The sequence below is a fragment of the Somniosus microcephalus genome, chromosome 12 (assembly GCF_052327205.1).
Source record: "Somniosus microcephalus isolate GS21.2 chromosome 12, FLI_Smic_1.0, whole genome shotgun sequence".
NCBI lineage: Eukaryota > Metazoa > Chordata > Chondrichthyes > Squaliformes > Somniosidae > Somniosus > Somniosus microcephalus.
Genome location: NC_140998.1, coordinates 124,398,670 through 124,412,784, shown reverse-complemented (window position 1 = coordinate 124,412,784; position 14,115 = coordinate 124,398,670). Strand labels below are relative to the sequence as shown.

Below are 14,115 nucleotides of genomic sequence, written 5' to 3'. Positions count from 1 at the left end.
GTGGAAGGCTGCTGAATCTCGAATCCAGAGACTGCAGATGGCCTTGAAGGATGCCCTCGACCAGCTCTGGACCTGGAGAGCCCAGCTGCAGAATGCACCAACTCTGCATGGGTGGCAGCAGTCTGGGCTGGCTGTGTTTCAGGCAGTGGCAAGTGCAGTGGCGGAGTGGCAGTGGTGGGAGCAGGAATGCTGTCATCCTGAGAGAGGACAGCACCTTCCTGCTCGACTGACACACTGCCACTCCCATGGGGCAGCACCTCAGCATCCAGAGCAATCTGTTCAAGCACAGATTGCTGGCCTGCTGCGGTACTGTGAGATCCCCGGTGGACTGTGGGCAGTCCAGCGAGGATGGCAGCAGTCAGCGCTTACATGACATCAATCTGAGACTGCATGAGAGCAGTCTGAGACTGGATGGCACCAGCCAATGACTTGATTGCAGCACTAAGCCGTTGCATTGCGTCGGCCTGTGCTGCAATAGATCCTGCCACCTCACCCATTACACTCTGGGTCCCCACGGTCTCCCTGCAATTCAACCATCCTCTGCAACAAGGCAAGGATGGGTTCAAGGGTTTGCACACAGATGACAGCTGTGTTAGTGGCGGACTCCTCCACGCTCCTAGCCAGTGCATCCATGCTGTCGGGCACCCTTGCCAATGCACCCATGAGCTCAGTGTGCATGCTCAAGACCTGTGTATTCATGGCCATGACGTCGAAGTCCTCATCCAAGTCCTGTGCAGCAGAACTCGTGCGCCTACTCACCCTCTGGGGAGATGGCCCCCGAGCTTCCCTTCCCTCATGGCGTTGCTGCAGCCTGCTGGGTTCAGGAGCTTCACCCACATCAGATCCTAACCCCCTGCTCCCCTCCAGGGAACGCGTGGTCCCAGTGTCGGAAGTGTCACCCCCGAGAGACGCAGGCGGTGAGGCTCCGGCTTCCTCTTCCTCCTCCTCTGGTGTGTCACTGCCACTGGCAGGCTGAGGGACAGGCTGGTCAGCTGGTGGCTCACTATCTGAAAGCAGGAATGTACAAGAGTGGCTTTAGCGTGAGGGCAGGGGGGCAGGAAGGGAGCAAGGACTGGAGACAGTTAGTTAGATTGAAAGTGTAAAAGGCTAATGTTGTGAGGGGGAAGTGGTATGAGAGAGGAGAGAAAGATGATGAACATACCATTGCTGTCCCCAAGGGGGTCGACCTCTCCACTGGCCATAGCGCCAATGACCCGGCTCGCAATGAGTCTGTGGACTCTGTCCTCCAATTCAGTGAGTGGGTGTAGGTCCGCCTGTCCTCCTCCCGTCCGCTGGGTCTCTCTTCGATTATGTGAAAGCTTGGCCTGCAAGAAAAAGGACAGCGTGTGAGTGAGTGTGCAGCCATGTATTTGTCAGATGTGCCTACCATAGTTGAATAGCCGTTAATGTCTGCAAGGTGTGGGATGTGCATGTGAGTTTTATGAGATGGCCATAGTTGTTGGATGAGTGTTGGGTATTTACACCATCTGGGCATAGAGTGAAGTTGAGATGGTGGGATGTAGAGGTATTGAAAAGCAGGTACTCACCCTGACCACCCGAGTGAGGTCGTTGAACTTCTTACGACACTGTGTATGTGTCCTCGGCACCAGGTTCCACGATGACACATGCTGGGCCACCTCCCTCCACACACTTCTAAACTCACGGGGCAATGGCCTCCTGCCGCTCTCTGGAAAGAGCACTGCCCATTGCTGTTCCACTGCGCCAACCAGAGCCACCAATGCCTAGTCGCTAAAGCGCCGAGCTCTCTCTCTGGGCCTCTGAGTATCCATCACTAGTTTAAGCTCAATAGTAGTTAGGTGTTTGCAAGCCAAGGTACAACGCTGCAATGAGCAGGGTGTGGCTGGGCAGCAAGAGGGACCCTCCCCTTTAAGAACTGGATGGCGCCAGTCTGTCTGAGTTCTGTGGTAATTGACATCAGCTGAGCTTCTGTAGCGTTCTGAGGTCGCGCCTCGCTTCCTGACGTTAGCACCTTAAGAGAGGTGTGTAGTGCTTGATTTAGCGCTGTAATCACCTCCAGGGGCGATGGAGGCGAATTTTGCGGTCGGAGGCGATAATTAGCGCTGGACGCCAAACTTTACGCCCAGCTGATATTAGCGCCCCAAAATGGGCGATATCCAGTTTTTTCCCCTGGGTGGAGGTAGGCTATGAAAGGATCGTAGCTGAGATAGATCTTTCCCTTACCCAACTTTCAAGCAAGTTTGCTTTCCAGCTGTGATCACTGGAAAATTATTAGCAATGGGAACTCTGGCTGATTTTTCTCCTCCCTAATCCAGGAGTACTGTGACCAGTCATAGCACCCACTATCTCAGAACATTTCTGGAATTGACCCTATGACCTTCCTGGTTTGTATAGCTCTGTAAGAGAACTCATTGGTACAGTGTTTACTGAAGAATTCTAATGTTGAACATTTCATTCACACTGTTGCATATTGTTTTTATTTTCCATAGATGATGAAAATGTTGCTGACAGCGAGGTGGAACCGAAGTAGAAGAAACTTTGTGACCGCATTTTTGGAATCCTTACAATTCAATGTCAGAAATTTCTGAAGTAGTCTTTATTAAAGAATGATGAGTTTGTTCCTAAGAAAACATTGTTGGTGCCACTCACTCTGTGATATTCTGATCTTTAGTATTTGAGTTGGCCAGTTCACTAGCCAGAGCTAACTGATTCACAGACATTGTACAAAGCAAATAATTTGAAAGGAATATGATTTTTATTTTATGCTGCAATTACTTTAATCTAGTTGTAGTTCCTTGCATTGAAACTCGTTTTTGTGAAACAAGTTCAGATTTGGGCCATCAAGGGGAAGAGTCATAGAGTCATAGTCATAGAGTTATGCAGCACAGAAAGAGGCCCTTCGGCCCATCGTGTCCGCGCCGGCCATCAAGCCCTGTCTATTCTAATCCCATTTTCCAGCTCTTGGTCCGTAGCCTTGTATGCTATGGCGTTTCAAGTGCTCAACTAAATGCTTCTTGAATGTTGTGAGGGTTCCTGCCTCTGCCACTCTTTTAGGCAGTGAGTTCCAGATTCCAACCACCCTCTGGGTGAAAAAGTTTTTCCTCCAATCCCCTCTAAACCTCCTGCCCCTTACCTTGAAACTATGCCCCCTGGTTATTGACCCCTCTACTAAGGGGAAAAGTTCCTTTCTATCTACCCTATCTATGCCCCTCATAATTTTGTACACCTCAATCAGGTCCCCCCTCAGCCTTCTCTGCTCTAAGGAAAACAACCCCAGCCTGGCCAGTCTCTCTTCATAGCTGAAGCGCTCCAGCCCAGGTAACATCCTGGTGAATCTCCTCTGCACCCTCTCCAGTGCAATCACATCACTCCTATAGTGTGGTGACCAGAACTGCACACAGTATTCCAGCTGTGGCCTAACTAACGTTTTGTACAGCTCCATCATAACCTCCCTGCTCTTATATTCTATGCCTCGGCTAATGAAGGCAAGTATCCCATATGCCTTTTTAACCACCTTATCTACCTGTCCTGCTGCCTTCAGGGATCTATGTACATGCACACCAAGGTCCCTCTGATCCACTGTCCTTCCTAGGGTCCTACCATTCATTGTGTATTCCCTTGCCTTGTTTGTTCTCCCAAAATGCATCACCTCACACTTTTCAGGGTTAAATTCCATTTGCCATTGTTCTGCCCATCTGACCAACCCGTCTATATCCTCCTGTAGCCTGAGGCTTCCCTCCTCGCTATTTACCACTCCACCAATTTTTGTGTCATCTGCAAACTTACTGATCATACCTCCTACATTCATATCTAAATCATTAATGTACACTACAAACAGCAAAGGACCCAGCACCGATTCCTGCGGTACACAACTGGACACAGGCTTCCAGTTGTCTGGTTGAATGGAGTGGGATTACATGAAAACCAAATTACTCTCCCTACAAAGTCTGGAGAAGAAATCAGGAGGAGACAGTCTTAGTTTTGTCAAGGTTGACGCAGCCTTATTGAGATCTGCTATTTTGGGTAGCCTGGCTGGAAAATACCGACTCATATGGTACCTGATTAGGCACCTGCTGGTACTGAAGTTCTGAGTTGTGTTTGAGCACTGGGAAACCTGCAAGGCCTTGGAGAAGGTGCAGAAAGGATGTCAGGCCTTGGAGAGGATGCAAAGGAAATTTACTGGAAAGATACCAGGGATGAGGGACTTCAGTTATATCAGGAGACCGGAGAAGCTGGGGTTGTTCTCCTTAGAGCAGAGAAGGTTAAGGGGAGATTTAATAGAGGTGTTCAAAATTATGAGGGGTTTTGATAGAGTAAATAAATAGAAACTGTTTCCACTCGTAGGAGAATCGGTAACCAGAGGACACAGATTTAAGATAATTGGCAAAAGAACCAGAGGAGAGTTAACCATAAATTATTTTATGCAGCGAGTTGTTATGATCTGCAATGCACTGCCTGAAGGATAGTGGAAGCAGATTGAATAGTAACTTTCAAAAGGGAATTGGATATATACTTGAAAAGGAAAATTTTGCAGGGCTATGGGGAAAGAGCAGGGGAGTGGGACTAAATGGCTAACTCTTTTAAAGAGCCGGCACAGGCACGATTGGCTGAATGGCCTCCTTCTGTGCTGTATGATTCCATAAGCCATGCTGATTCCCACTCACAATAATTGAACCTGAGATGAAATCTGCGAGAGAAGATACGGTTAGCAATTTTTCCACCTCAATATTTATGTGGGAAATACTTTAAATGATTTCCTTCCAACTGTTCCCCTTTAATTATGCTGCCATGTTGTGGAGATGAAAATTGGAACTTAATATTTACAATACAGGCTGTTAGTACAATAAACTCATAAGTAAAGCTCACGTTTTCAGTGAAGTGCGTATAAAATGGTGAGCCCTAATTGTGGCAGCTGCTGTGTTTTGGTATCTGGGTTTTGCTTGTTATTTTGGTTACCATTTTCCCCTAATGTATTTTCAAAAAAATAAATGTATGATTTTCATAGAATTAATTCCAATGAGTGGTTTGGTCTTTAACATCTTTTTCAATAGTTCTATTTGCACTGGTATTATGTCCGTGTGTAATTGAGACACGGACTGCAGGAGTTGGTTATAACAGGTCTTTACTGAGTGAAGACAAACTGGAGCTAACTATGCAAAGTTACTACACAGGCTTATATACAGGGGTGGTCACTACTGGTACTGCAGTATACAGGGGCTGCAGAATATAGTTCCTTCTGCAAAATACATACACTACAACTGGGAAAGTGTTATTTTGTTGCATTGATATTTTGGCCTCCTATTTATGTTTTGTTGATCTCTGCAGTTTTTCATTTTATTATTGCTGGTTTGTCTTTTGTGATTCTAACTGTGTACTATCAGAAAGCAAAGGAATCTAGTGTTAAGCTGTAAGTAGAAAAGGTCACATGTAAATGAACCATAAAGTGTATTATATTACTTGTTAGCATTTGAGTGGCTTGGTTGTAAATATTCTGAGTGCTTTACAGATGTGGTACCTTGTAAGGATAGTCTTATAAAATGCTTCAGATTCCAAGCATGTCTACACCACTGAGGCAGTGTTAAAGTCCAGGTAATATCCAACGACAGTACTATGGTGCTCTTGGGTGTACCTGCTTACATTACATATCAGGAAAGATTGGGCAGTCTGGGGCTCTTTTCTCCAGAAAACAGAAGACTGAGGGGTGACCTGATAGAGGTCTTTAAGATTATGAAAGGGTTTGATGGGGTAGACATAGAGAAGATGTTTCCACTTGCAAGGGAGACCAGAACTAGGGGGCATCAATATAAGATAGTCACTAATAAATCCAATAGGGAATTCAGGAGAAACTTCTTTACCCAGAGAATGGTTAGAATGCGGAGCTTGCTACCACAAGGAGTAGTTGAGGTGACCAGCATAGGTGCATTTAAGGGGAAGCTAGATAAACACATGAGGGAGAAAGGAATAGAAGGCTATGTTGATGGGGTTAGATGAAGAAAGGTGGGATGAGGCTCGTGTGGAGCATAAACACCGGGATGGGCCGAATCAGCTGTTTCGGTGCTGCAAGTACCATGTAAAAGACTATGTAAAAAAAAAGATGAAGGTCATTAACTATGATCAAGGCCAGAACTAGAATCTAGGAGAAAGTCATCTTTAGATCTTCCTTACTCTGATGCGATGAGGTCTTGTGAACAGACTTTAAGCTTTCCCACCTGTTAGTTGATATTTCTGGCTGAATCATTGGCTGTACCTGCTGAAATTAAAGAACTGATTTGCTTCCAGACCTTTTATGTATTTGTAGGGAACGCTTGGAAATGTACTATGGGTTAGATTTTACACCTATTCATAGTCAATGAGCAGAAAATCTAGCCTTTAATATAGAGTCCAAAAGAAAACTCCATTAAGCACATTCTTACCTGTCTGGGCTGTTATTTAGGCCCTAAATCATTCATCATGACTTCCAGCCCCCCACGCCCTAGACAACTCCCCAAATATATCTATACAAAGAAAGATACAATCCAAATTGCACAGTAGGATGAAGCTTTTGTATTCCATCAAAAATTCTGTTCTAGATTTCACTGCCTCCTTCCTCTCAAAATTGAACTTTTCAGACTCTTCTCCTATTGTGAGTAAAAATAAAGGCCTAGAAATTTTACGTGCTGCCTACAGTCCGCTGAACGGGCGCGGGTTGCTATTGCATCACTCCAGTAGGTTTGTCAAACATGATTTCCCTTTCATAAATCCATGTTGACTTTGTCTAATCCCGTTGATATTTTCTAAGTGTCCTGTTATCACATCCTTTATAATAGACTAGCATTTTCCCTACTATTGAAGTTAGGCTAACCTATCTGTAGTTCCCTGTTTTCTCTTCCTCCTTTTTTAAATAGTGGGGTTACATTTGCCACCCTCCAATCTGCAGGAACTGTTCCATAATCTATAGAATTTAGATACTCTAATTAAAGCTAGCCTGCACTATTTAAGGCAGTCTGCACTTCTTAAAACAGAGGTGTCTTCTGCCTGCAACAGGTGATTATAGTGGCTGAGAGGACGTTGGAGAAGAAAGTTCTAATGATGGCACCACAGGGGAGAGAGCGTGCACCTAGCTTCTCCGATACAGCACTGGAGACCTTGGTCCAGGAGGTCACCTCCAGGAGAGAGGTCCTCTTTCCACAGGGGACCAGGAGGCCCTCCAGGCAACAAACAAGACTGCAGTGGGAGCAGATAGCCAGTGTGGTCAATGCCAGCAGCATAGCCGCGAGGACCTGGACTCAGTGTGGAGAGGTGGTCAAGGTCAGTGAATTCATCTTCAAATGTCTTATCCCACCATCTGCACTACTAGTCTAACACAATGGTCAATGCAACACACCACCATCACTCACCTACCAACAATCTCTACCAAACACGATTCACACCTCACATTCATAGCTTCACCTCACCCGTACACTCTTACCGCTGCTGCAAGCCTCAAACCCACATCTCACAGCTTGAACACACTGTCAGCTATTCAATCACGACAGGCACATCACCCAAACACATTGCACCACACTCACTGACACACTTCCCTTTCTCTTGCAGGTAAAGGTGGCAGTTAACTGCAGGCAACAGACCTTAACCAGCTGGGGACAGGTTCACCAGCATCACCTCACCCCCATGGAGCAGATGGTGCTGGCCATTCTTGGAAGGGGCATGGCTGAGCCCATGGTCAGCGGTAAGGCTGAAAGAATACAAGATTCCGGTATCCTCATATATTATCCTTCTTCTCACATCCCACTTCCCCCTCATCCCACAGTCTCTTCTGATTTATAATCTGCATATGGTGTAAGCATGCACCTCTTGCTTTCCCCCCCTCCCCTCACCACAACCCTACCCTAGTACTTTTCTCATTTCAGACACCCAAGAAATCCAGCCTGCCTGGCCAGTGGTTGAACAACAAAAGGGAGAGGAGAGTGAAGAAGAGAAAGAAGAAGAAACACCGTCACTCAATTTCATACTCCCAGCCACCAGCTCAGATACTGACTCAGTGTACTTTAGAAGATAGGTTACATGTGGGATCTGCACGTGGTGCGACACCGGGCATGAGTGGCCTGCAGCCAGGGCAGGGGGAGAGGGTAGCTCAGGTGCCAGCTCCCTGGAGGGCGAGGTCGCACACAAGTTCTGCTACACAGGACTCACATGAAAACCTTGATGGGGCAATCTACAGAAGATGGGTATGCACAATGAAATGCTTGGTGCATTGGCAGGCCTGCTAGAAATTCTGAATATAATGTCAAGGAACAATGAGGTGTCCAGCTCCAGCCTTGCACAGGGCTTTGTGCAGAGCTTGGAGCCCATCCTTTCCAGCATGGAAGGGGTGGGCAGATCCACTAATGCACTTGTGGTCCCAACCATGATGCAGCGTCTGATGTCCGAAGTCTCAGCTTCCATTGCAGCACAAGCAGAAGCCACCGAACATCCCAGCGCTGCAATGGAAGCTCAGACTGAAGTCATGCAAGCTCAGAATGCTGCCATCATGGCTGGGTTTACCAGTTTTGAAAGGGGCTTGCAGGATGTCACAGCAGTCCAGCAGTCTGTACTCCACCGGATTACTAGGATTGCTGAAGCACTGGCCCTGGGAAATGGCAATGGTTCCGTGGAGGATGACCCTTCTGTCCTCTCTCTGGATTACATCATTCATCCTCCCACCACTGCCACTCTGCCAGTGCCCTTACTGTGGTGTATGTGCCTTTAAGAGCAATTGTGGTGTATGTGCCTTTAAGAGCCCCAGGTGTGCGTAATGCCGGTAATTGCCACTTGGGCTATATAAGCCTGTGTATTATGTATATCCTTTAGAACCCCCCCCAGACTTGCTTAGTAAATACCTATGAACCAACTCCTGTCTTCAGTGTCTTTATCTACACACGGACACTACAGTGGCGACGAAGTGGAAACGGACTTACCTGCAATTCGGCAGCACCTCAAGGACATCGATTCCTCCAGCGTCCAGAAGACTCAAGGAAGTAATAGAAACTGTGGTTTCACCAGCTGGCCAAGCTGGTGGCAGGTACTGCGCTAATCCTTCCTGGGCGTCAGGCTGGGGCTCCAGCGGCGGGCTCTACAGCTGAGACAGGCAGCGAAATCGGAGGCAAGCAATAACGGAGTGGGAGGGTGCACTCGGGAGACGGCCGGCGCGGCAAGCAGGTCAACGTTTAGACCTCCGTCGGGAACGAGTCTCCAACAGTGAATAAACGGAAACCACAGTAAAACAGCGTTGTTATCGGTAGCAGCGGCGGGAAAGCGCAGGAAGCGCCATATCGTTGCTACAGAGAGAAAAAAAAAGCGCGGGAAGCGCCATATCTTTTTTGAAATGCCTAAGTCTGGTAATATTGATGCTTTTGATAATGAAACAGAGCCTAACTTTGGCAATATTGATGTTTTTGATAACAAGATAGAGGATTGGACCACATATGTAGAAAGAGTGGAGGTGTTTTGCACCGCAAATGGAATAGAAGATGAAAAAAAAGCTTCAGTGCTTCTGGATCTGATGGGCGCAGAAACATACAAGCTGTTACGCAACTTAATCACTCCAGCCGAACCGATGGACAAGAATTTTGAGGAGATTGTTGATACCCTACACTGCCAATTCGAGGCAGGACTGGCAGATTCTTTGCAAGACAAATTCATCTGCGATCCCCTAAGTGTAGAAACACAAAAAAAGGTATCTTCTGGAAAAGATTTAACACTGGACAAGGCTTTCAGTGCAATAGGAGCGGCAAAGATACAGCAAAGGCCACAGGACTTCGGCACCCATGAAATGACACGGGGTTTCGAGAGATGTTATTGCTGCGGCAGATCCAACCACGACCAGAGGGATTGCTGGTTCAAAGAAAAAGCATGCAGGCGATGCGGAAAGATGGGACACATTCCACGTGTATGCCGATCTGAAAATAAAAAATCCACTAACGGGGAAAGAATCAATAAGGAAAAGCACAGAAAGGTACAAATGATGACGGACAGTAGCTCCAAAGACCAGAAGAGCGATAGCGACTCCGGGAACAAGAGACTAAGCTCTCTCAAATTACATAATGTAATTGCCAATGAAGATTACCAGACCATTTGGGTTACCCTCATAATAGCAGGGTCCCCAGTTAAAATGGAGCTAGATACAGGATCAGCTCTAACCGTAATAAATCGACGAGATTACGAGAGGCTATTTTCGCATATACCTCTAAAAGACACATCCATTATCTTAAAAACATATACGGGGCAGAAAGTATACCCCAAAGGAAAAATAAAGGTGCCTGTGGTATACAACGGCAAAGAAATACAAAAGTTGTATTTATACATTCTACAAGATGGTGGTCCACCGTTGTTGGGACGTGAATGGATAAGGAAGATACGTTTAGACTGGCACTCCATTCAGGCACTGACGGTGACCAGTAAGGAAAAAAACAATGATGACATCATACCTGAACGATTAAAAGACATCTTGGCCAACGCCAAAGAAGTGTTTCAAGAGAAACTAGGAACCTTGAAAGGCATCACCGCCTCAATAAAAGTGGAAGATGCAGCAATTCCAAAAATTTTTAAGGCAAGACCAGTGCCATACGCAATACGTCCGGCAGTCGAGGCAGAGCTGGAGAATTTGGAAAAGGCAGGCGTATTATCCAAAATAGATTGGAGCGAATGGGCAACACCCATCATTCCAGTCATGAAAAAAGCATTGAAAAATAACTCTGAGGAACAGAGAAAAATTCGCATCTGTGGGGACTTTAAGGTGACTGTAAACCCGGTCCTTCACACGGTACAGTATCCTCTTCCGAGGATAGAAGATATTTTCGCCTCCCTATCCGGAGGAAAACGTTTCACAAAAATTGACTTGGCACAGGCATATCTACAGATGGAGGTTGAGGAGACCTCTAAAAAGTATCTCACAATAAACACACACAAAGGCCTGTACCAGTACAATCGACTGGTTTTTGGAGTAGCATCAGCTCCAGCTATCTGGCAAAGAGCTATGGAGCAAGTCCTGCAAGGGATTCCGGGGACTCAGTGTTACCTAGACGACATCCTTATAACAGGAGAAAACGACAACGAGCACCTTGCCAATTTGGAGCAGGTGCTCACTAGGCTGAAAGAACGGGGCCTACGAGCAAATCGCCCCAAGTGCGAATTTTTCCAAAATCAGATATCATATTGTGGCCACATAATTAATAAGGAAGGGTTGCATAAGTCACCTGAAAAAATTGAAGCAGTTATAAAAGCCCCAGCACCTGAAAATGTTTCACAATTGAGGTCATTCCTGGGATTAATAAATTACTATCATAAATTTTTACCGAACTTATCAACTATACTACACCCTCTTAATGATCTTCTACACACAGGAGTGATTTGGAAATGGAACGAAGACTGTAAACGTGCCTTCCATAAATGTAAAGACTTAATCACATCCGAGAAAGTTTTGGCTCATTACAACCCATCACTACCAATCAGACTGGCGTGCGATGCACCCCCTTACGGCATAAGAGCGGTATTGTCCCATAGATTCCCTGATGGCTCGGAACGGCCGATAGCTTTTGCGTCACGCTCATTGAACTCAGCTGAGCGTAACTATTCCCAGATAGACCGGGAAGCACTCAGCCTGGTATGGGGAGTGAAGAAATTCAACCATTACCTACACGGACAAAAATTTACCTTGCTGACTGACCATCAACCCCTCATCTCCATATTCAACCCTAAGAAAGGTGTCCCCATTATGACGGCACAAAGACTACAGAGGTGGTCCCTTTTTCTAGGGGCACACCAATACAACATTGAATACAAAGGGTCAAAACAGCATGGGAATGCTGACGGTTTATCACGCCTGCCGTTGCCAACGATAGAAGAGGCACCTACAGTAGACCCAGTAGAGATATTCCACTCTACCATAGTGGAATGTCTACCGGTGACAAATTCTGCCATTGAAAGGGAGACCAGAAATGACCCTACTCTCTCACGGGTCTACGATTTAACAATGAAGGGATGGCCAGCACATGGCAAACCACTGTTGCCAGCATTCTCACAAAGAAGAGAACAGCTGTCAGTGTGCCGAGGAACCTTGATGTGTGGATCCAGAGTGGTGATTCCACCCAAACTCCAGGATAAAGTGCTAAAGGAGCTTCACGAGGGGCATCTGGGTGGAGTGAAAATGAAGAACCTAGCTAGGGCGTTTGTATGGTGGCCAGGTATCGATGGAGACATCGAAGACATGACCAAGAGCTGCCTAGGATGCCAGAAGGTCCAAAATGCTCCGCCACAGGCCCCTCTACATCCATGGGAGTGGCCCTCATCTCCATGGCAAAGGGTGCACATCGACTTTGCTGGTCCATTTATGGACTCAATGTTCTTAATCGCAGTTGATGCACACTCCAAGTGGCCGGAGGTAATAAAGATGTCCTCCACCACCACGGAAAAAACCATCACAGTATTAAGGACCATATTTGCCAGGAATGGGCTGCCGGAACAGATATGTTCTGATAATGGACCGCAATTTGTGTCCGAAGAATTCAGAAAGTTCTTAAAGAACAATGGGGTAAAGCACTACACGTCCGCCCCATACCATCCCGCCACCAATGGCTTGGCTGAAAGGTTTGTCCAGACCTTTAAGAAGGCCATAAAGGCCATGGGTAATGAAGACATAAAACTTCAGCACAAGGTGGATAACTTCTTATTTGCCTATAGGAATGCCACACATATGGTTACAAACCAAACTCCCGCCATGATGTTCTACGATAGAAACCTAAGATGCCGGCTGGATTTGGTCAAGCCCAACATCCGAAGGGACGTGGAGAACCGGCAGTTTCAGGGCATGAATGAAAGGCCAACTAGGGCCTTCCAGATAGGCCAACCGGTTTTGGCCCGGGACTACCGTACCGAGAAATGGCAGCCTGGAACTATCTGCACACGACTAGGACCACTGATGTATACCGTGGACATCGGAGAAAGCATAATAAGGCGCCATGCGGACCAAATCATCAAGTCATCCGAAAAGGGACAACCTACACCACCACGCTATACATCTAACGATGAAGTAGAGATACCCATATCTACCTCCGATCCGGTGATACTGGAACCCGATGAACCCGACACTGGCCTTCAAGCCGAATCAGCCTTGCCAGAAGAACCTACTACACCACCAGAAACTACTACACCCCCAAGGCGTTATCCGGACCGAGTCAGGAAGCCTCCTGAGAGACTAACTTATAATTAATTAATACAGCAATGTATATTATTTTGCATATAACATGTAATTAATAATTACTTAAAATATGATGTACTAGTTAGCTAGAAGGGGAGGAATTGTGGTGTATGTGCCTTTAAGAGCCCCAGGTGTGCGTAATGCCGGTAATTGCCACTTGGGCTATATAAGCCTGTGTATTATGTATATCCTTTAGAACCCCCCCCAGACTTGCTTAGTAAATACCGATGAACCAACTCCTGTCTTCAGTGTCTTTATCTACACACGGACACTACACTTACTGTTGCCTGTCAGCCAGCCAGCCCAGACTGCTGCCACTCATGCCAAGATGATGCAGTCCGAAGCCAGGCTTATTAGGCCCAGAGCTCCTCAAGGTCATCCTACAAGGCTATCTGCTGTCTCTCCCACTGAAAGCCAGCAGCCTTCCACCAGCCATGCTGCAGCCACTGGGGTAGCACTACGTAGGAACACTAGGATAGGCAAAGACACACGTAAGACAGTCAAGAAGGGAATGCACAAGGGTGATTGGTTGATTTTTTGACGTAATATTGGATGGATAGATGGATAAAGTTTGATTGGAATGTTTGCTTTGTGGTGGCTTTTATTTCAGCATTGTGGCCAAGAGGATGCTGTGATGGTCAGTAACAGGGGACGGTAAGGTGTGGGACAAATGTTGAATGGGGAATTGGCAGGATAAGCAGATGATTCGCTCCCGGATATCACGGCCAGAAAGGGGCTGCCTGGGTTGCCTCCTTCCTTCCACTCCCTCCCCCTTCTCTTCCGCTTCCTCTTCTTCCTCTTCTACCTCTTCCTCTTCCTCCTCCTGCTCCTGAGCTAGTGGCCATATCCCTGGTGTCAAGGGCTGTGCCCTCAAGTTGCCCAGGTTGTGGAGGATACAGCAGACCACGACAAATCGGGACATATGC

The 14,115-nt window shown here is 46.8% G+C and overlaps 1 protein-coding gene across 2 annotated transcripts in view; it reads left to right on the top strand.

Moving 5' to 3' along the window:
* fsip1 (fibrous sheath interacting protein 1) overlaps positions 1-4,986 on the top strand; it is a 942,743-nt gene extending 937,757 nt beyond the window's left edge. For both annotated transcript variants that reach the window (XM_086003505.1, XM_086003506.1), the window contains one exon: positions 2,469-4,986. In XM_086003505.1, the coding sequence (XP_085859631.1) occupies positions 2,469-2,509 (41 nt within the window). In that variant the 3' untranslated portion in view covers positions 2,510-4,986. The remainder of the gene's footprint in view (positions 1-2,468) is intronic.
* The last annotated feature ends 9,129 nt before the right edge of the window (positions 4,987-14,115 follow it).